Raw genomic sequence first — 23,690 nt, forward strand, 5'->3', positions numbered from 1 at the left:
TTGCTTTCAGTAGTCTAACCACAATATGCGTACTATCCATCCTACCTGATAATGAACTCTTCAGTTCTCGATTTGAAAAACGTGTCAATGAACTGCTATTGCCATTTATACTAGGAAAAATTGTGAATACTCATCATTGCCCTTCGGGCTTGCTGATGCCTGAGGCCGAATATTACAAAAACTGCCGGCCTATTCAGAGTCGTGCTCATTTTACATTAGCGTGCAACCAAGTGAAGCACAGCACGCACCTCGTAGGTGCAATCGACTTGGAAATAGTGTCAACCATACCGCTCTCTCCAGACGAGTTGATTGTTATATCCAGTTCATGTACCCGCGGTCATGTTCTAGTTACCCTACGGTCAATTAAAATCCCGCGATTACAAACTGTGCCCCAAGATTCCGTGAAGAAGCGTCCGATTACAAAACATGCGAGCAATCGTCCTAACTGTTCTCCACATTCATTGAACTAGACATTCACCAAGCTGTGGAAATTATCCCCGCACACAATCCAAGCTGTCCAGTCTTCCACGTGTCAAACCTAGGGTAGAGCAACAAGCACACCAAGCCCACTCTAAGATGGCTATTGTAAAGGGCACGTAACAAACAAAACAAGGCGTAGGTTGCCCAACCAGTTGGAACTCAGCGATCTTTAGTGTACGAAAGCCATATAGGCAGCAACGTGCGCAGCAAAATGGACGTATGGAAAACTACATTCATGTTGAATCTACGAAACCGGCCCAGACAATGTGTGCATCAGAATGAGCGCATTCGAAAACGTAACGCAAACATCGCTTCGCCTATTTGTGCTTCTAGGGATGCAATGGAGATCAGCCCTTTTAGAATGCTAATTATGCATAGCAGGTATGACAAGACAAAAAAATTGCGAACGTAGCTTCTTAAAAATGGGTCGGAAGCTACAATTGCCTATTGCCAAAGCACAAGCTGTCTGCTGCACTTTCGGCGTGTGGTACAATAGCCCAGGAGTGGGAATTATACCAAACAACATTCTGAAACATTTAAACAAAGACACACAAAGAGCAATACTTTTGAACAAAGCAATACAGGAAGGTGAATGTTATACAACCTAGTTGAAAGAAGTAACGGTAATTTTAGACCTGATACAAGCAAAGAAGTATCTTCAAATCTCAGCTTCCGGTAAATCACAACTACGAGCTCTCAGGGCAAAGGTTTGAAGAAAATGATAAGCAGACGCTTCTAGATACCTCCAAGGATATATCACTTTACACTACTCAGGTGGTTTTTTTGGACGGGCCGTATAGGTAACGACTTTAAGACCCTTCCAATCTTAGGGTAGAAATGCATTTTTGCTTAAGCAGCAGTCCGTGCCCACTTAGGGAAAGCTTACGACACAGCGTGGCATTATGACATTTTGTTTGATCCTAGGTTACGTGGCAAGAAGCTGCATGCTGTCCTAAATTATTTCACATAAAGCGCTCTCATAGCACTACACAGCAATATTTCGTCGTGAACATGCAATCAACGAAATTCCGTCCTCCAGAGAGGCATTGTCAGTTGGTCGCCTTTATTGTCAAGCTAAATTGCTCGCCAAAACAGACGACTGGGCGAGTTGGTACATTGTCTTGCTTGGTAACAGCGCAAATAAAACAGGACACAAAAGGAAGAAGGAACGGACACAGCGCTGACTTACAACTCTTATTTGAACACTCTTATTTGAAAACCTAAATTGCTCGACAAAATTTATCTCTCTTTCGCTACAGTATCTACATGTCAATGACATCGGTTTATGTCTTCTAATTTGCCCATCTGCGAAAGTTCACTCAGCGCCGTTTCAAAGGGATTTCTAAACTGGGCAAACAAAAATAGTTTTACCTTAACAGCAAACAAAATTATGCCAGTTGTGCTTAACAACCAAAGAGGCATCCTGCCAGCAAAACGTCATTGATGTGAACGAGAGACAGAATGAACGTTTAATCGAGTAAACGAACAAAAATTACTGGCTGTGGTGTTCGATTGGAAACCAACTTATATACCACAGTTTGAAAATCTAAAACTAAAAGGTGGGAAAACACAGACCCTCCTAGAATTTTATCATAACAGTCGTATGATATAGGTTAGCCTTGTATGTGAATATTTGAAAAGCATTATTAGATTCCGGCTTCACGACACCAGCATCATCTGCACGTCGGCCTAAAAAGCAGCCCCTTAAATATCACTCTCCTTACATTACGTTTGATTTATTTATAGCTGATAGAGCGCTTTTCATCGCAGCTCCCAACAACAAATGGACCGTGACCAAGAAAGAGATCCAGAAGGCGGAGAAGGGTGGTGAAGGTGGAGGTGGTGGCGAAGAGGAAGGTGGTGGAGGCAGCCGAGGCCTTAAGAAGGGTGGAGCCGGCGAAGATGGTAAAGGTGGGGGTGGCGAAGGAGAAGAAGAAGACAGCAAACGTCGCCGACTTAAGAAAGTTCACGATGGCGGCAGTCAGGAGGAAGGTGCCAAAGGTCGCAGATCGAAGAAAGGCAGAACTGATGCCAGTGAAGAGGAAGGAAGAAAACGCCGCAGACCTAAGAAAGTTAAAGGCGGCGGCAGTGAGGAGGAAGATACCAAACGCCGCAAATCTAAGAAAGGTAGAGGCGAGGTCAGTGAGGAGGAAGATACCAAACGCCGCAAATCTAAGAAAGGTAGAGGCGAGGTCAGTGAGGAGGAAGGTTCCAAACGCCGCAAATCTAAGAAAGGTAGAGGCGAGGGCAGTGAGGAGGAAGGTTCCAAACGCGGAAAATCTAAGAAAGGTAGAGGCGAAGGTAGTGAAGAGGAAGGCACCAAACGTCCCAGTCGTAAAAAAGGCAAAGGTGGAGGCGGTGAAGAGGGAGGCGCCAAACCACCCGGAGCTGGAGAAACTGGTGGCAGCAAAGGTGGCCACGGGATTGATGGTTACACGTATCATGAAGGGGTGAGTACAAAATTTTGCACCTTGGACGTTCTGAAATGCCAAAGCGTTCTAATATTTCTGACCCTCTCATTTCTTTGTAGTTTGTCCATTCATGTGCTATGCCTAAGTGCGCTGCTTGAAAGAGTCACCAGGCTTGCCTTGGGAATACACTTCACAGTATTTCATTACTGGCAAGTCTGATATCTCTTCGGACAGCTGCATGCTAATGGAATCAGCCCATTGTGAGCGTATATCTCAAAGTAGGGGTAGGTACTGTGTTTGAGTGTACCCCGTTGGCATCGTTGAATTGAGAACAAGGTATTGCAGACACAAATTTTAGTGTACCATTAGTATAGTGAAAGAAATAAATTAGATTCCCACGTATACTTGATTCTAATATGGAGAACAATTTGTTACATTAATTCAAGCTACGTACTTAACAATGAAAATAACGTGCATTATGTATTCCGCTTGCAGACGTAATGGTTTGGCAGGATCTCCTGGTATTTATAATTGGATAAGTTTTGTAATAACTAAGCCTTTTGCCAGCAGCCTCGCGCCCATATTTCCTTCATAATGCACAGAGGTTTAAGCTGGTTTGAAAACATTTGATTACATGAAGGGCGCAGGCGGAATCACAGCTCCCGAATTGGAGGGAATTGCGTTTTTGAGATCTGATAGTGAACTTTTCAGTGGTTCGAGGTCATAAAGAGATGGGTATGGTGCGCTAAGTTAGTCTAAGCTTTCTCGCCGTAGAAATTAGTATTTATACATCATGGATAGCTCCCGTCTGCATCTTGTTCCTCTAAAATGCAATCTGTCACTTCGCCCAAAAGATTATTGTTGTGGTTTTTCTGACTCTGTGGTACGAACAGAGCTTAGGCCCGTAGCATACAGTGAAAAAGAATACAAAGACAAAAACACCCTTGCTGCACTTTAGCACAATTCATTCTTGCTATGCAGCTCATATGTTGTCCTCGGAGGCCTCACATAATCCATGTCTTAGAAAAAAACATGTAAGTACTGCAAGGAGGCATGTCGGCATCACCGGCTACTTCTGTTTGTACGATTTGGGACATCGAAAGACGGGACTGGTTACAGGGCGACCCTCTTTAAATACCTGAAAAAGACAGCCATAAACCTGCTTACTCCCGCGTGAATGCTGGGCATGACTACATTCGGTTATTGTTTCCCCTTTGTTTCCTTTGGTTATGTTTATCCCCGCGTCAAAAACACGACAACGATAGAAAGCAGTGCGCAAGACAATGTGGGCTTTCTTTACTACTTTTTAAGCAAAAATAGCACGATTAATCAGCGAAATGGGCATGCCATCCCAGCTCGAAACAAGCAAATTCCTTTACATCGAAAATGTAGAAAATATATTATATGATTGTCACTTTGTCACATCGTGTGAATGCCGTATTTTTTGTTGTTAAAGTAAACGCAGCCACCGTTGATCAGACGCTTTTACAAGGAAACTCAAAGTTTGTGTCGCGTACTTCAATTTGAGTCGACCCCCCCCCCCTCCAGTACCATACTCGGTGATTAATTTCGGTGGCAATGCAGCCAAGACTACAGAGGCAAACCACGCCGTTTCACTGTGCAGCTGGAAGTAGTTCAGCGAAAATATTTTGCTTGGTGCAACCTCAAAATAGATAGTTCCAATATTTAGCCTTGAAGCGATAATTCCAATAAATATAATGGCTTTTATATGCGAAAAAGAGAGCATTATTTTTAAATTTTCTGCTTTTTAAGCTGAACCTTTCGCCACTGAAGCCGCATAGGTTGTCTTAAGAAAGGAAAAACCTTGCAGTCCTTGTTGACGGAAGGTTTTTCTCCATCCGGTAGCTTGCCACTTATATAGATGTATATATAGATCGTTTATTGCACATCATAGCGGTACAAGTGTTTCGATGCCTTCCTAAGCCCGCAGTGCTTGTGAGAGGGCAGACAGAACAGCAGCAGCAACAACAATTGTAAAGCTGATTTTGTGGATAGGGAACACATTACAGGCAAAATCCAAAATTATGTTGATTCCTCTGTCGCAAAGCTCGTCGCAACGCAACAGCCTGCCGTATAGGCCGCAGCGCATAACCAAAGTGGTCGAAGTTTCCTGAAGCGACCCGCTAGCAAAACGTCTCTCGCCAAGCACACCGACAAGACAGCCGCCATCTCGCAAATCATGCTCCTTTAGCTGCAGATTTCGCTGCACATTTCATTTTCGTGCTTTACCGATTCCTGTGACAGAGGAATCAACCAGAGTTTTTTTTTTCTTCATCACTTGTGCTGCTCTGCCTCGGTGCCTTTACTGGCGCGCTCTCCCCCTTTAAACTCTGATTAGCCCTTGTCCTCTGAAGCTCGCTTTTCCCCCGTAAATCGTCGTTTCCGAAATAATCTTGCCCATTTCTCAGACGGGGCCTTTGCGCTCACGCGTCAAGTTTTAAACATGACGTGGCTCTAACCCGATGCGAACATGAGCTTCTGGACTGGTATTTGCTAACAAATTCCCAGTTTTTAGGTCAGTAGCTTGCGAGTCCTATGCTCGTTTTCTTTGCTGCCATTGCCGATTGACATATCAAACTAGCCTTCAGACAAGACCCCTTGCCTCGAATCGGCGTCGGGGTCAGGAAGTAAGCAGATAAAGATACGGCGCTCTAGCAACACTTTATGCCCGAAGCATAACGACAAATCAGCATTGCTAAATACGGGGTGAATAAGCCTTCAATGGTCGCTGCAGCTAATTCATTGATCAACGTTGACGCAAGTGTGTTCTCCCTAAACAAGCCATCTCAATACTCGTGGAGCCGCACGAGAATGTTCCTCATGCATCGTCCCTATGCATGTCCTTATGCAACGAAAAGGCTAATGAACGTTACCTTCTCCGCACTTGTAGTGCCTCTTTGAAGGCTTGTTCCCTAACACTCGTTCTTTCTTCCCAACACACAGGTTATTAGTGGTGACGAGCCATTGGACTTCGAGGGCGATTTCACACCAATCATGCGAAAGATTCAGAGACAAGTTTTGAAACGTCACAACAGGTTGAGGAAGAAGCACGGTGTTCCGCCTCTAGAACACAGTGAAGAGGTAAGAAACGTTCGAGCGGGAATTGTGCTTTAAGGGCCCCAACAATCTGGGACGCTTCCCGGGATTTTTTGTTCATCATACGATTATTTTCTAGAACCGAGCCCCAGTTGTTGATTGCTGTTTACTTTGTCAAAGCGGTTAAACAATATACTATGACTGAAGAAGCCACACAAGCAAATCGAATAGCTTCGACTTCCAAACATGGTTATTTATAATAGAAAAATTGGGTCTATTGCAAACCGCAAATGAACATGACGACTACCGGAACTTCCCCTGGTTCAAGGACTGGCAGCTGGGCTAGTTGGTTCATTTCATGAATTGGACAGCGCTGAGCTGGGACAAAGTGAAAAGTAACAGACACGGGTGCTGTGCTTGTGACTGTTCCCTTTGTCCCGTCTAAGCCCGTCTTACCCCTGGTATTAATTCACTTTCTCAAGCCTATTATGTCATTCTTAAGCGTTCCAGTCTAAAAAGTCTTGAGGTGTACAGGCGTAGAAGAATGTCTCCATGACGCAGTGCCAGTTGTGAGGTTTAAGCATCGGGAAGCCATAGGATTCATAAAGGGGTAGAAATGCTTCGCAATATGGCTAAACGAACAAAAGTGCTATCTAAAAAGCAAGGAAGATCACCTTAAATAAAAATGCAGCAAACCGCAGCTACCATGCAACAAACCACTCCTCTACGACCACATGGCGTAACCCGGGGTGTTTGGTAAAGAGTGCCGGTGCTAATATTTTCACTTGCCGTAGTCTGAATCTAACAGGTCCTTTCAGAGATTGGATTGAACCAGAAGACACTCGTTCCATGAAAACCAGGGGCTCATGTAAGCCAACTCAAGTCGTGCGGAGCGACATGAACGCATGTTTTGCAAAACTACCCAAACCCAAAGCAAAAATAGTGTTGAGGGTCAAATTATAAAATTTTAAAAGTAAAAATTTGGCACGATACCCGCAAATAATTTTTCAACTTAAAAGTGCGAACATCCAGCGGCGGCAGAGGAAGGAAACTTTGCAATCGAACAAAAAAGTTAGTCGAACGAACGCTCTGTTAAAGATTGTCAAAAAATAAAGTGAAGGGAAGGGGCAGGGTGAGGAAAACGACGGAACCGAAATGGTAAATGGTAGGTTTATAAAGAAGACAAACAGACGCTTACCCAAACATTTTTACAACACTCAAAGGAGTGCATATCTTTTTGAGGCCCGAGCTGCCTCCTTGAAAACACGGACGAATGTGAGCAAATATTATCCACACCATTGCGCATGTGAGCGCCACGAAGAAGACCGGTAGCAGTCGAGAACTCGGTATTTCAATGCCGAAGTGTCCACCCAGTATGAACGACAGAACAAAATGTACCTTTATGAAGTTCCAGGCTTATCCATCGAGGAAAGCGTTGTGTCTTACGCAGTGGAGACTGCCACAGAGCGGTTAGAGTAACAGCGGAGCAGAGAGTGAGAAAGGGTGAATACAGGGCCGCGGCAACGGTAGTTATTTTGAGAGAACAAAACATTAAATCCAATAGTAGTCGCACCTAGTTCAAGAAATAAAACGTCCTACAGTCAGATTAATTCCCCTGGGAAGACCTTTCTTGCCATCACGCCGATTTAAAAGAAAACCCGATGGTCGTCATGATAATCGTCATCCCCTCAAAATACATCAAGCACGCAATCGCGGATAAAACTTTTACTGAATGCCTAGAACCTCATTCTACTCACCAAATGAACCTCCGCATTATTACACAATTTGGACAATTATGACAGCGTTGAGGAAGTAATTAGGTACAGTATTTGTCAAAATTTTCTATACCAAGCCGAAAGTGCGGAGGCTGCGAAAAATTCAATGCACAAAATTTATGTCCCAATCTAGGCTCTACATTTTATGCTGGAAAGCTAGAGAAAACGCCTTTCATTCTTACTGTCAAAAAGTATTTTTGTTACAAATAAACGTAAAGCTTATTATTTGAATTCTTTGTGATCGAAAAGGCTTAGAATTGCCCTAGAAAACTTTAACGAAGGCTGTACATAAAGCTGAGTGGTCTGGTGACCACTTTACAAACAGCTTGCTACACAAAACTAATCCCTGCTTCGTTTCTAATTTTCACAGATGTGTCGTCAAGCACAAGCATATGCCTACAGGCTAGCTCAAATGGGGAAAATGAAGCACCGAACTCACAGCAGGAAGTACGGAGAGAACCTCTTCGCTTCGTGGGACCCCAGCTCCAACAAGGTTTTCCGCGGTAAAGTAGCCTTGGCAACACTCCTTCCACTGCTGTTGCCTTTTCTATGAATCTGATCGGTGAACGCCGCAGCGTCTCACGAGGCAACCTAACTGGGCAGACCAAGTGCAGGCTAATGAGCAAGTCAGCAAATAAAAAACTGCCGCCGCTTGCCATCGTGGTGCAAGGCTACCGAAACAGCCGAGCTCGCGGCCTGTCTCCCTTGGTCGGTGACCCGGCTGTTGCACCGCATATGGATTTCCGAACTCGCTTCCGAAACTTCTTCATGACTGGCAGGCCCAGATCGTTTTTTCTGCAGCCATTCACATCTTTCCCAAAGTGGACCGAGTTAATACACGCTAGAACAACGCGCGGCAACCGGCTCCGTGATTTCGGAGCCTGTAGCACGAACCTTTGTGCTCCCTACTTCAGGCGCGAGCTCACGTGAAGTGAAAATAATAATGGTCAGGAAAAGAAGAACAGCACTGGAAATAAGAAAATCAATTCACAAATTCGGGGCAGATTGTTCACGAAGGTCAAGCTGGCCGACGCCGGGCATTTCTCACGAGGCACACGCTCACGTTCGTTCGGTCTTTTCTTGGCATTTTCTTTGGTAAAGCTATACGGCGGAACGAAAAGCTCAAACAACTCTGCTGTCAAAATGGAGTTTTTGCAACGCAATGACTCCCTTGTTCACCATCACCACCATCAGCAGCAGCAGCAGCAGCCCGCTCAGGTCCACTGCAGGACGAAGACCTCTCCCATTGACCTCCAACCACTCCTGTCCTGCTCTAATCGAGCCCACAGTTTACCCCCGACGTCCACTGCATCGTGTTCTCGGCCTTCCCCTTTTTCTGGACGCATCTCTTGGTATCCACCCTGATACCCTAATTGTCCACCGGTTTTCGATTCGTCTCCCTACATGGCCAGCCGAAGTGCTTTTTTTTCTTTATTTGAACTATGATATCGTCAACTTTAGTTTCTTCTCTAATCCACGTCGCTCGTTTCTTGTTCCTGAGTGGTATTTATAAAATTATTCGTTCCATGGCCAGTTGAGCCGACCTAAGTTTGCCCTATAGTTGATTAGTAAGCCGCCAAGTTTCAGCTCCGTATGTCATTACAATCAGTATGCACTGGTTGTAGATTTTTCTTTCGGGTAACAGAGGTAGCTTACTTTTCTTCATTTGGGAGTGCTTGCCGAGTGCTCTGTAGCCCATACCTATTCTGCGCCGGATTTCTCTCTCTTTGTTGGGGTCAGCACAAACCATCTGACCGAGGTAGTTATATACTGTTATTTCATCTAGCGTTTCGTTCCTAGGCGGAAAAAGACGCTCTTGGCATGCTTATTCCTGAATACTTTAGATTTATTCATATTTATTTTTAGCCCAACGGCCGTGATTTCTGATTGTAGTTCCTCAAGCATTCTATGCATGTGTTCTGCATTCTTACTCAGCAAGGCTATGTCGTCCGCAAACCTCAAATGGCTCAAGTATTCTCCACTTATCCTTAATGCTATGTTTTTCCAGTCACAGTTTCTAAACACCCCTTCCAAACATTATGTGAATACTTTTGGAGAGATAGTACCGACCTGTCTTTCTCCTTTAGAGATCAGAAATTTACCGCTTTGCTTGTGAAGGGTTACTGTGAAGGGCCGTGAATTTCCTATATATGTGTTCTAGAAATCTTATGTATGTTTCCTCTATTCCCTGGTCTTTTAGTGCTCCTAAAACGGCTGCGATGAGTACAGAATCAAACGCGTTCTCGTAATATATAAATGCCACGTAAAGGGATTTATTGTAGTCGGCGGATGTTTCTATCACTTGGTTAACGACATGGATGTGATCCATTTTTGAGCACCTTTTCCTAAACCCAGCCTGCTCTCTGGATTGATGGGAAGCCAGGCTGTTACCTATGCGGCTAACTATAACTTTGGTAAAGAGCTTGTAAATAACTGAGAGTAGGCTGACAGGTCTGTAATTCTTGAGGTCCTTGGGATCTCCCTTGTTAGGAATCAGAATAATGTTGGCGTTTGTCCAGGATGTGGGCACTTTTTGATTCATCAAGCATTCCTAAAATAGTACAGCTAGCTTTACCAGAATATCAGCTCCCTCCTTCAAAAGATGTACGGGTATGTGTCGTTACCTGCCGCTTTTCCTCTTACCATGACCTTAAAAGAGCCTTTCTTACCTCTTCTTTAGTTACTAGTTGCACATCCGAAGTTAAGCTTGTACTCTCAGCCTTGGTACTCCCCTTGTACTCCCCTTAGTATAACGTCGCTGGCATAGAGTCTGCTGTAGAATCGCTCTGTTACTTTTATTACCTCGTCCAAGTTGTGCATTATGTTACCCTGCTCGTCTCTGAGTGTGTAGATTATGTATTTGCAGATGCCTTTCTCTTAGTTGCTTTCAAGCTTCCCCAATTTGCAGCGTTCCCTCGACCACTGTCATGTTATAAGGCCGAATGTCTGTTATATCATTTCTGTTAATTTCGACAGCTCAGCCAATTCCGTACGATCTTCCGTACTTGACACTTTCATGTTCCTACGTTTGGCCATCAGTTCCCTGGTTTTTTAGTTAGTTTTGCAGTTTGTTCTCTACATGTTGCTTTTACCGCAGCTGCTGCTGATTCATTCAGTGCCGATGTTAGGTTTTCATTTAGCCTGTCTACACGGACTTCCTCTGCTCGTTCAAAAGCGAGAATTTGTTTTTTTAGAGTTATTTCAAACTCCGGCAATGTAGCTCTGACTGATTTTATGCGGGGTTAGTTAGTTTTTATTTGTTTTGTTCTTCCTCGTCTAAGATTCGGCTTATCTTGCATCTAACCATACTGTGATCGATACTCCGAATCTCACTTACCACGTCTACGTCTTGGACGATACCCGGGTTGTCACGATAAAGTCGATTTCATTTTTCGTTGTACAATCGGGACTTTTCCAAGTCGATTTCTTATTCTTTAGTTTGTAGAAGAATGCGTTGATTAACTTCACATTCTTTCTCTGTGTAAGTCCCACCAGTGTACCTCCTTGACTGTTGCGATTATCTAATCAGAAGTTTACCACTGACCATTCTCCCATTTCTCCCATTTGCTTCTTACCGACCTTTGCGTTAAAGTCTCTCACCACACTTGGGAATTGCATTGTTGCCTTCTTCTTTGCTCATTCGACGTCCTCGATGAAGCTATCTACGGTTTCATCATCATAGATGGTTGTAGGCGCATATACCTGCACTATCTTTAACTTGTATTGCTTGTTTAGCTTAATCACAATATCTCCCACTCTCTCCCTAATGCTGAAAGACTCTTCCACGTTTCCTACTATTTCTCTGGGGATTGAAAATCCCACCCCTTGTTCTTCCTTCTCTTGGGGCCCTCTGTAGCACAGAACATGTCCCCTAGTGAGCTCATTAAAGTTTTATCCTGTCCTTCTAACTAGCTGCAACCCCATATAATGCCACCTAATGTCCGAGAGCTCCTCTAGTAGTAAGCTAAGCTTCCCTTGCTAGCCAGAGTGCGTGCGTTGAACGTTGCCAGGGTCAAGTTACAATGGCCGCCTGTCCGGATCCAGGGATTTTTAGCAACCTTTCCTGTATCACTGTTCGGCCCACCGCCGTAGACAGGTCCTCTACAGCTGCGGGGGGCTGAGGGCCGAGAGTTGAGTTGGTTCATAGGTGGCGGCCAACTACTACATCAGGGTGGCCAGATCCCCCTCTGATGAGGGAGTGCTGTTTTGTCCCTAAGAACCTTCCTAGCATGGTTGAACCTCCCCAGTGTGCCCTTTTTTGTTTTCTGGGAAGATGGTTACTTCCGGAGCACGCAGGACTCCGTACCTGCATGTGTTCGGTACATACAGCAAGAAGAAAAAGATCGAGAGAGCGGGACGAGTTTCCAGCCGACGAAGTTGTCCCGCGCGCCCGTAGTGATACCTAGCCAGAGTTTGTCGGTTTGCTTTTTTACACGCGCGGTTCTGACGAAGTAAGCTGAGGCGATGGCTTACTGATGACATTCACAGACGTCGGGTCATTGGAAAGATAAGCTACATCAAGGCAAGTGTATAGCTACGAAAGAATGGCTATTTGGAAGCTCCGCTTACGAATGGGACGCTGGCCAAGAGAAGCTGGATGCTCAGCTAAAGTTCAGCTGGCTAGTTTTAAGCTCAGCCCGCGCAGCTCCGCAGCGCCATTTAATGGAAGATTCTCGAACGTACGGTGGATGTTTTTTTTTACATGCCGGTTTTGGCTATAACATTACCAAGAAAGCGCAGGCGAGCAGATTTCCCTTGTCAAGCTTCGTGAACAGCAACGCAATAAAACGACTATGGCATTTAAAGGGTTCCTTTGTCGCGGAGGTTAGCTAGATTCGCTTTGCTCTCCTGTGCCTCAAATGCGCCCTGCTCGCCGGCCCTTACGAAAATAACATAACGCTCATAACTTAAAAACAATTGCTTCTACGAGGTTAAAATTTTGTTCAAATGATCTCCAGAACATTATGAAAGATGGGTGTGAAATGATAAGAACCTACATGCAAATGTTCCTCCGAAAATGTGAAAATTCGCGCACCTTTGTCCATGCCCATTAACTGAATGGAAGGTTCCCTTGTTCACAAACAGAATATTTTTGTTCCGGACGAGCGAGCGGCACAGCTTCCGAAATGTCATTTTTATTTATTGACTTGCTCAGTTGTCTGTACTTCATGTACTCACAACCTCTTCTTGAGAATATTTTTTGCCACGTTCACTGCATTATGCTTCGCGAGGGCTTGGTGTCATCTTAGGATTGAAATAGCTGTGGTCCTCGCTATACGCGTTACCACCTCTCACCAGAACAGTTTTCTTAGTTTTTTGCCGCAAGGAAAGAAAGAAAGAAAGGCTAGACGAAATAAAGCAACAGCAATGGAAGGCAAGAAAGCAAAGGGTCCAGTTGTTCAGGCATGCCTCGGACGCCAGTTTTATGTAACAAGTTCAAGAGCTGGTTGTAGAAAGGGTCCTCACGGCCTGTGAAAGCTGAGAGGACGGCCCATGGGCTGCATCTCTCGGGCTGTCTGCGAGCCCGGACAGGTGCTGTGACGTCACGAGCGGACAGCCTATTGAGAGCTGATGTAAGCAAAAAACTGTGGTTGATAACTCTGTCATAGGAATCGGTAAAACACGAACGTGAAATTCGCAGCGAAATCTGCAGCTGAGCATGTATTGCGGGTCGGCGGCTGTCTTGTGGGTGTGTTTGGGGTGCGACGTGCTTCTGGCGGGTCGCTTCGGCAGAGGTGTACTGGCGTCATTTTCATGGCGGATATGACATCAGTGAAATCTTGGTGTATCTCGGCATAAAACTCTTTCGTGTGAAGATATAAAACCCGTGCTCTTTAGCACTAACGGCTGCTTTCCCCAACAAGACCCTGTGTGCAGGGTTGCACCCCTTACAGGCCGCTTGCTTCGTTGTACTGGCGTCACTTTCGTGACGGATATGACGTAACCGAAATCTTTATGAATCCCGGAATAAAACACTCTCGTGTTAAAATATATCGTGCACTACTCCCCGCAATATGGCAGAGTATTGTGGCATGAAGTGTTGTTGCAGGGGATACCACCCAGTCCGAAGAGGTCAGAACAGTAATGGCGGGTATTGGAGCTTGCGAGCCGCGTTTGCAAATAGTCACTCCTGGCGTATTTTTTTGCTCTGTTAGAAACTTGCCGTAACTTTTATTACGACCACACAGTAGCCAGACCGCGTGTACTGAGCATGGTTTCAAGAATTTGGGAAGAAAAAAAAGTTGGTCAGCTCCCACCTCCGAACTGCCAGAAACGATAAAGGGGCGTTAAGCGGGTAGAGGGCATGGCGAAATTCGATAAGTCCGTCGTACGGCATTTTCTGCTGACGTGCCCGAGCGGCGACATTCCTGAACCGTGCGACGAAAACAGGAGCGGGGTATATTCCTGATCATAGGCAAGGTACAACTTTTAACACTTTGTAACACACACAAATTGGAAATCCGGGAGTCAAAATGCTGCCCGGTTTCAGGCCTCCCCAGGACGTTGAAACCTATGGGCAGTTTTGCTTCTGCCGAAAAGCTATATGTAGTTGTGAAAACGACTTCGCACGGCCTGTGGATTTGTTGAGACGGATTCTGTCGCGTGGAATATGTGGTGTGTATTCATATTAAAAGGACTAGGTAAAGCCTGTTACGCGACAGCTTACACAATCGTGAACTTGCTTGTGCCACAGTAGTGCCTCACTCAAACTATCAAGGTAGCTTCAAACATTGGGTGGGGAGGTAGAAAGGCTCCTTAGCCGATTCCGTCATGTCCGGGTACGGCCTACGTACCAACCATCACCAGGGTAACGTTTGCTAAGTTGATTCGGTTTGCTGCCTACTCGCGCACTGTGGTGTACTTCGCGAGACAAGGTGTAGTAGAAGAAGAGAGCTTCTCTGCGCGTGGCCGATAGCGGAGAGACAGCAAACCCCAAGGGGGAGGTCGACATTTATTGCAACTGATGTGACCGGTAAAAAGCGCAAATGTCCATGGGTACGACGTCTGCTTCCGCAACTTCCGGTTCGAGGTCTCACCTTACCTCCCGTACGCCGGCGGCTTTCACGCGCATGTGTCCGTGTTGTTTAGTTGTCACAGAGTGATCACCTTTCAGAAGAGTCCCTAGTAGGATTCATAGTTGTTATAATTAAATGTGCGATGCATGAGCGTTTCTTTTTAGGTGGAAACAGATAAACAACAAGCACACGCGCGCGTGAAAGCGGCCAGCCTACGGGAGGCCAGGAGAGCTGTTGAACCGGAAGTGGCGGGGATGCGCGGGAGGAGACAATGTACCCATGAGCCTTTGCGCTTTTTACCGGTCACCTATTGACTCGGGTTGTTGTATCATTAGTAAGAAAAATTTCTGCAGACCGAATCTGAAGGTCTGCTGTGCAGTCTACATGAGAAATAAGCTTTTGTCGGCTCACGGTGCGGTACAGAGCGCGCTTTTGGCGGAGGGTCGCCAGCGTGAGCTGTAGAGCGGGATTTCAATATTCTCCTCGAATTTCTTACCAAGCTGCTCTTCATCACTGGATATCTTCACAGGCGATTTTTTATTCCGCACAGTGATTACCGATCCAATCAACCTCTGACATGACAAAGTCGTCTTGCGCGGGTAATTTTTGTAATTCTCTATTTCCCGGTGGAGAGCAAACATTTTGTCGACGATTTCATGAAACAAAAGCTTGAAATACACAACCTGAAGTAAAATGGCGCCGCACCCGTCTTGACGAAAACTTTTAACAAACGATTTCGTTTAGAAGGCCTGTAGACACGGTATGGATGATTAATCGTGAGTATTTTTCAGCCTTGGTGTTAGAAGAATTTTGTATTACAACCTACCCTCTTAAAACAAAAATAAATCGAATGTGTTAGTTACTGCGTTCTTCTATTTTTGAGCCGCTGCCGATTTAAAAAAACAAGAAATACGAACCGAGCACGTTCGAGTTTTACGCGCAAGGCAAGATGGCTGCAACAGTAGCTGCAACAGTATCATTCACGTTCAGTTGTCAGAAGCATGCGCGCTTGGTTTTCATCGGTCGCTTCGCTGCACTCACTTGTTCGTTTGCCCATAACGTATTAGCAGGTTAATAAAAGGCGCGAAATTAGATGGGGGGGATCGATATAAAGAAAATAGGTGTGAAAAAACCTGTCGTAATTTTGTATTATGCACAAGATGTCGCACGGGTTAAAAGACGTTGCTAACCGGTATGACGTGGACGTGGTTGTCTCGGCCCCAAACAAACTGACCAGGTTATGCGGCAAAATAGATGGCATGTAATTGCCGAATGAGAAGCGAGCAAGAAAACAAGCATTCCAAGTGAAAAATACTTCCCACTTTGTGCCTTGTGCAACGTGTGTTGTTTCTCTAATACCGATGACGTGTGGCCACATGTATGTAGGACAAACTTGGCGATGCTTAAACAAACGTCTGCAAGAACTCAAAGACAAAAAAATGAAAGCACGGCTTCCAACTATGGGAACACTGCACCATGGATGGGTGTTCACCCATCTTCTCCGATAGCCCAGTTTTCTCACGGCGTCGCGATAAAACCACTAGAGAGCTGATAGAAGCATTTCACATTAAAAGGTCTGGAGATAGCTATGTTAGTTTCCTGTTAATGGTTATAACAGACAAATAATATTTTTATCTCTGCCATTCATTGCGGTCGTAGCAGTTTGCTGTTTTAATGCCCTTTCTTTTCGATTGTCACGTGTACACCGCTACGCAATTGATCCCTGTAAAAAGTGACTTTCATGGTTTTATCTTAAGTGAGATGAACGGACCACGTGAGGTATGGAAAGGATATATTTGTGTTTCTTTTCAATAAACAAATAGTTGCGAGTTAGCGCCGTGTCGTCTCTGTTTTTTTTTCTACTTTCGTCCATGTTGTGTGAGCGCTTGCACCTTTAAGATGAACTGCTACCAACTACTCCAATTTTCTGTTCTACTGCGTTAGCAAAGTTTACCACGTAGTGTCCCCACATCAACCTTGTTTTCCTCATATTCTTGTGCAGGAAAAACCGCTGTGGACTGCTGGTACGACGAAATAAAGTACTACACCTTCGGAAACGAGTACGTGCCTAAGGCAGGCCACTTCACACAGCTCATGTGGAAGAAAAGTAGAAGGCTGGGCACAGGCATAGCAACGTACAAAGGCAACACCTACGTTGTGTGCAACTACGACCCGTCCGGAAACGTGATTGGTGGTTACTCGGAAAATGTGCCCAAGCCCGGCAGTCCTTACAGCGAAAGAGAGGAAGGTGGAAGCAAAGGACACGAAGGTGGGGGCGGCAAAGGACACGGAGGAGGCGGCGGCGAAGGAGAAGAAGAAGGAGAGAATGAACAGCTTCGTACTGGTTTCGAATTTCGTAATGGGGTGAGCACAGATCTGCGTGCCTGCTGTGTTGTCAGACACAAAAGTAAGAGGAACCAATAGGAATTTCTGCATTCTCCTCCGATGATGTATCGCTGTGCTAAATTCAAATGCGGAGGCGCACAGATTCGTAAGGTTTCGACAAGGAATGGTCTTCAGAACACTTCTGTAGTTTGCTCTTCATTGATATGAGCATGATGATATGTACAGACGGAAACAAAATTCAAGTGCATTTGAATTCGTCCCCTGCGCCTATCTAACGTTTAGGCTGCCGTTCGTCACTCAGACATAGATTATGATTTTGGCAGCCGCAAAGGAATGAGGCACGAACCAAATAAATGTCATAATAATACCCCAATTTTAACTGATGCAAGCCAAATAACTTCGCAGTTCTGCAGCGTTGCAACCGTCAGGAAACAAATTTTATTTATTTATTTATTTATTTATTCAAAATACCTTACAGGCCCGGGGGCATTGGGTAAGGGGGCAAAAACAGCAGATAAACAAAAAATAACAAGAGAAATTATACGAAAACTAGCTATATAATACAGCAACACTTAAGTGAAACAAGAAAAAAAGAACATGATAACAGCTAGCAAGAGTGGCAAGACAATAAGAACAAGCAATAATAATATCTAGTGTGGTAGCCGCAACCGCAAAAAAAAAAATAGAAAGAAAAAGGAAAACATCATGGTGCTAACAGAAAGGAATGCCAGCGTTCCTGTTTGGTGGTTTCACATGTAAAAATGCTTGTGCAGCTGATGACGGAATGTTTCTGGGTTAGTCAGCGATACGATATTATCAGGCAGATGGTTCCACAACCGGGTAGCACGTGGGAGAGCAGATGAATTGAAAGAGTTTGTGGTGCCGTAGATTCTGGTGAAGCTGCGTTGATTAAATAATCTGCGTGATTTGGAAAGAGGGGTTACAGTGGATAATGGAAAGGGTCTGGCACGAATAATGTATTTGTGGAACATGCATAGAAGCGCGATTTGCCGTCGGATATGCAATGGTTCTAGTGAAAGAATATATTTTATTTTTGTTATGCTTGAACTGAAGTCATATGATGTGGATATAAACCGGGCTGCGCGATTTTGTACGGCTTCTAGTTTGTCAACTAAATAATTTTGATAGGGGGACCAGACTGAGGACGTGAATTCTAGTTGTGGTAATACAAATGTTTTATAGGCTAGTTGACGAATGTTAGACGGAGAAGCATGCAAATTTCGGCGTAAGTATCCTAATGATCGTGAGGCTTTAGCACATATGGCGTTAATGTGGGGGGACCATGAAAGATTTGCCGTTAGGAGCACGCCTAGGTATTTATATGTTAGTGCCTCAGAAACTAAATGGTTGTTCAGGAAATACGAAAAGTTAGAGTTATTGTGTTTTCGGCTAAAGGATATTTTCTGGCATTTAGTTAAGTTTAAAGACATTTGCCATGTGTTACACCAATCGCAGATGAGGTTTAGGTCTTTTTGAAGCGTTACGTGGTCAGTGGGGTCATTTATTTTCTGGTAAATTATGCAGTCGTCAGCAAAAAGGCGCATGCAAGATGTGACGCGTGAAGGCAAATCAATAATAAATATTAAGAAGAGTAGGGAACCGAGAACGCTGCCTTGAGGCACACCCGAAGTGACTGGGGACAGCGGCGAGGTATAATCATTTACTACCGTGAACTGTTCCCGCATAAAAAGAAAGTTACAAAGCCAAGATAATGTTAAAGAATCTAGTCGAAGGGCGGATAATTTAGAGATTAAACGGCAATGGGCGACACGATCAAAAGCTTTAGAAAAATCAAGAAAAATACAGTCAGTTTGCAAGTTATTGTCCATGTTATTGTGCAAGTCAGTGGTAAATTCAAATAACTGCGCGTCACAAGAAAAACCTTTTCTGAAGCCGTGCTGGTTATCAAAGAAAAATTTATTGGTTTCGAGGTGAGAGTAAATGTTAGAAGCTATAATATGTTCAAGCAATTTGCAACATATGCACGTTAGTGAAATAGGACGGTAGTTGTCGGGTGAATTTTTATTCCCAGATTTATGTATTGGCACAATTTTAGCCGTTTTCCGGTCACTCGGCAACTGTCCGGATGATAAGGACTGCAAGAAGATGTGGTACAAAATCTTACTTGAAATAGACGTGGTATTTTTTAGTATTTTCGAATTAATATTATCAACTCCTGCGGAGGTAGATAGTTTAAGGTTATTTATAAGACATTCAATTCCTTCGGCAGTTATGGCAATTGGTTGCATGTATGGACAGTCTAGGTCATCAAAACAAGGAACGCTGGAATAATCTTCTGTAGTGAATACTGATGAAAAAAATGTGTTAAATACTATGGGGCAGTCACTTTCAGGAATGGGAATGTGCTCATCATCGTGTAATACAATCTTGTTAGTATCGCGCGGGGGGGGATATTTCTTGCCAAAATTTTCTTGGGTTAGTTTTTAGGATAGAAGGTAGGTCATTTGAGAAGTATTTATTTTTAGCAGTAGATATGGCCAACGAGTAATTTTGCAGACACTCTTTGTACTTCTGCCAGGCCTCCTTGGTACCCGAGCCTCGGGCGCTTTTGTATAAGCGTTTCTTCTTGTTTCTTTGTGCATGAAGAGATCTACTGAACCATGGGTTATCTCTATCATTTGAGATGGATATGAGTGGCACGTATTTCTTAACCAAAGTAGATATTTTATTTCGAAAAAGCGACCAGTTAGTATCAATCGAGCGACTTTCAAAGGAGGGCATTAGTTCTGTAGTATAGAATATCTCCAGCTCTTTATTCATTTCATTGTAATTCGCCTTGTTATAGTCATAATTTTTTTTTTACATTGAATCCGGGAGGTGGTAATGGTAAGTTAAGTGTTATAATGAGCATGTTATGATCACTGAAACCATCTCTATTCAAGACAGAGTCAACGCTTTCAGGAGCACTTGTAAATACTAAATCTAAAATGTGGGATCCTCGGGTGGGTTCATTAACTACTTGGAAGAGATTGAAATCTAAAGTAATATTGATTAGTTCTAAAGAATCGCGACAGGACGATGATAGATGAACCCAGTCAATGTCCGGGAAATTGAAATCGCCCAAGAGATACGTTTCATCGGCAGCCCATAACTGGGTAGCCGTAGCCACACTCGTGCGCAAGTCATTGAGAAAGGAAAACGGAGAATTAGGAGGGCGGTAGCAAACACCTATTAGTATTTTAGTGGCACCCATTAAACAAGCAACCCATATGATTTCGACGGCAGAGTCAAACGACACAAGGTATGAAGAAATGGTTTTACTGTCATATATCAATCTCTTCATTGCTTCCCTTGTCAGAATAAAAACCGTCGCCTTTCTGGGTTGACCTCACATTTGAAATGTGCGTTTACCGTAGTGGTAGCCGTTTAGCCGATCAGTTTTTTAATGCGCACCGTATACAAACATGCACCAGCCGTTATCCGGCGGTATTCATGAAGCAACGGAACAGGAGGAAATAGGCGTGCCCGCGCAACTCAGAAAAGCGGCCTTCTGCGCGCGTCCTTCTTCCTGTCGACTTAAAAATACCAAGTCCCGCTACGGCACTCACCCACGATTGAGTTGTCGCCCACACGATGGAGTTGGAAATTCTTACAACACAATATAGTAGTCTTTTGTAGTCTCTGTCGTCCTTGTTTGCTTGTCAAAGTTTAAGCGCTCTACACTAAAGCTATGTAGCACCAACTAGCCCCTACAGACGCCCTGTTGACGCTTGCTCAGCTTGTTTATTTTTTAAGCTTGTTCAGCTGCTATCGGAATACTCACTGCTGACATACTGACTTCAATAACTTTTTGCCCCGCATCTTGCACGTATTACATACAGCACCAGAGACAAAGCTGAAAAAAAATTGTTGTGATGGCTAACTTCGCGTATTTCCTTGGTTAAATAAAGCGTAAAAACTGCTTGCAAGTAATCCTTTCTGGCACGCCGGCCATAAGTGGCACGCGTAGGGAACATTCCCATTCTTCCGCTTCCCCTCGCACTTCTCCCACCCGCCTGTCCTGCACGTATCCTATGTGCAGGGCGCCTACCCTGCACATAAGATACGTGCTTGCCTCTCTCAACCTGGTGGCTTCCGTCATAGCATCATCGACTTCACACACGGGCTACTCACGTTTTTTCGTAAAACGCGTGACAGAGGCGTGATTATAAGCGGAATCAGTCGTCAGTTGGTTGCAGAGCAAAAGAAATGGCTTATGTCCTACTAATCCTGTCGCTGGTGCTACGTTTCCTTCTACGACTAGACAGCGAAACAAGGAGCATAGAGAAAAACATTTCCCCAAATCTTCATGGTGGTAAAAAGCGTAAGCATTCAAAATACGGCGCGCTAAGCAGACTTCCGCAACGAACATTTCAGACAAACCACCACGCTTGTTATAATAAAGGCCTCTACAGTTAACTGATTTGTTGTGTTCATGAACCTCGAAAACTTTGACGCGAGTGTGCTCTCTCAATGCAGTGACAGCCCTCCCCGCAAAGTGGACCCCGCGCAGGAATGCTGTTTATGAACTTTTTGTCCCCAAAAAGGTTTCTAACCGTAAACTTGAAGGATCTTGAAGGCAGCTAAGTTTTCTCTCCTCGTTCGTTTTCTTTCTCCCGGACACACAGGTTATCAGCGGTGACGACGAGCCGGAGGACTTCAACGGCAGATTTACGAAGTCCATGCGCAAGCTTCAAAGACAAGTTTTGCTACATCACAACAGGTTGAGGCGGCGGCACGGTGTACCACCTGTAGAAAACGATGACACGGTAAGAAACGTTTCAGCCGGACACATGCGTCAAAGTGCCTCTGAAGACCGCTTACACCTTTGCTCAATTGGAAAGAACTAGCCTTTGGTAACTCATCAAGCCCTGTTCCAACCAGTAATGACGTTTTTGTGATGAAAAAACGCAACTATTCCAAAACTCAAATTCGCGCTAACGCAACAGGTTACACGTTAGTTATTAATGGAGTAACTGCTCGTTACCATTCAAGTGATTCGGTCAAACGAAATAGAAGTCTCACTGAAATGGCCCAGTAATAATTCTTGGCGGATCCATAGGTCGGCGGCTCCCAGTCACACAGACAATGTTATGTGACGTCATAGAGAAACCACACATAAGTGTCACGGTGAGCCACAGGGAAAGTATCAGGGTGTAATCAAGCACCGGAAAATAGCTACGGAGTCCCTACTGCTTGATGTGTTTTCTTCAATATATCGGTTACTTCTTTAAGGGTTTGCGATTAAAGTGCCATCTTTGGCATCAGAATACAGCAGCCTTTAAATTGCGCCCTACATTTTTTGTCTGCGTGGCCCATGGGCCTCGACACGCAGGACGGCCTCCCGGCGTATTGTCATCTGACCACGATTAGCTACGGCAGAAACGAGGGGTGAAAGAAATGCCTCAAAATAACTGCGAAGTGTAAATGTTACCTGGCTGACAAAGAAATGAATGACAGCATAATTGTCTTGTTTTACTAATTCAAGTTACTGCGAAAAAACAGTTATTCCAGAAACACAAGTGTGCGTGGCTACGAAATGGTCATAACGACATGAATTGAAAAAATGACTATGCCAACCCAATAAGTAGAATAAGTCATAGGGGTTTGTATCTCCACGTTTTGAGCCACGTCAATTCGATTTTTCTGATAGCATAATCATTGACTTAAATGAAGAAAGACCTCTTAAAGAAGCAATATTGTTGCTAATTTTCACTGTTCGGCGCAGACGTGGCTCAGTTAAAACATTTGTCACTTTAGCTAAGCACCATTTTACACGTGCTTTTGTCTCATGTTTGATTTTTTGCACTTATCTTTGGCGTCACATTTTGACGCACCTTTAGGTATGCAGCAACAGAAGCTCCTGCTTAGCCTGCTGGGCGAAATAAAATCCCCAACGCAAACCCGTAAACTCGAGTAAATGCAGATTCGCTGAAATTTACCTAATGAACAACAGCTTCCCTCAGTCGACAGCTGCTAAAAAGCATTTATTAAAATGGTATGTGTGTTAAGCGGTGCTGTTTAGCTACAAAAATTGGGTGTTTAATAGAGTTCGTTTCGTGGCCTTCCTACATAAAAGATGAGGGTCAAAAGTAATTGCAGCCGAACTTTGCTAGCAATTCTGTAGCCTTCTGAGAACAGTCAATACAGTGTTTCTACCTTGCCGACAGTATATTTGTGCCAGATTTTTCCCACCCTATGCTTTCACTGGTATTTTCCTTAGGGATTCATATTAGTAGCTGAGCTGCGTCAAAACCTTGCCGGATTAATACACATGCAATAAGAAATGTGAGATATTGTCGGTGTCCTCCATAAGCACTTAGTCGGAACGCTACCAACTTCGACGACCAAAGTGAATATATGAACATTTTCTGGTTTGCCTGCTTCTTCGTGCCAAAGACATAAAAGTCTGAACGTGCAGTAACAAGACACATAAATTCTAGGTATGTTCCTAAAACGACCTTAACCTCCCCAGCCTTATGCTTTATCTGAAAAGCGGTAACCCCACGCACGCGCTTGCGCCCTCGATTTTACGCGCTCAGGCACCCGGTCACGAGGCGAAGCGCGTCGCGTTCCCGAAGGTC

The 23,690-nt window shown here is 44.4% G+C and overlaps 1 protein-coding gene across 1 annotated transcript in view; it reads left to right on the plus strand.

Annotated features, from left to right (window-relative positions):
- Nucleotides 1-2,256: 2,256 nt before the first annotated feature.
- The window catches only part of LOC144158331 (uncharacterized), a 69,923-nt gene continuing 48,489 nt past the window's right edge, over nucleotides 2,257-23,690 (plus strand). The window contains exons 1-5 of the mRNA XM_077689153.1: nucleotides 2,257-2,930; nucleotides 5,856-5,993; nucleotides 8,094-8,226; nucleotides 16,742-17,103; nucleotides 21,735-21,875. Coding sequence (XP_077545279.1) covers nucleotides 5,907-5,993; nucleotides 8,094-8,226; nucleotides 16,742-17,103; nucleotides 21,735-21,875 — 723 coding nt within the window. The 5' untranslated portion in view covers nucleotides 2,257-2,930; nucleotides 5,856-5,906. The remainder of the gene's footprint in view (nucleotides 2,931-5,855; nucleotides 5,994-8,093; nucleotides 8,227-16,741; nucleotides 17,104-21,734; nucleotides 21,876-23,690) is intronic.

Source organism: Haemaphysalis longicornis, unplaced genomic scaffold, assembly GCF_048455015.1.
Source record: "Haemaphysalis longicornis isolate Haplotype H1 unplaced genomic scaffold, Haemaphysalis longicornis Haplotype H1 scaffold_10, whole genome shotgun sequence".
Taxonomy (NCBI): domain Eukaryota; kingdom Metazoa; phylum Arthropoda; class Arachnida; order Ixodida; family Ixodidae; genus Haemaphysalis; species Haemaphysalis longicornis.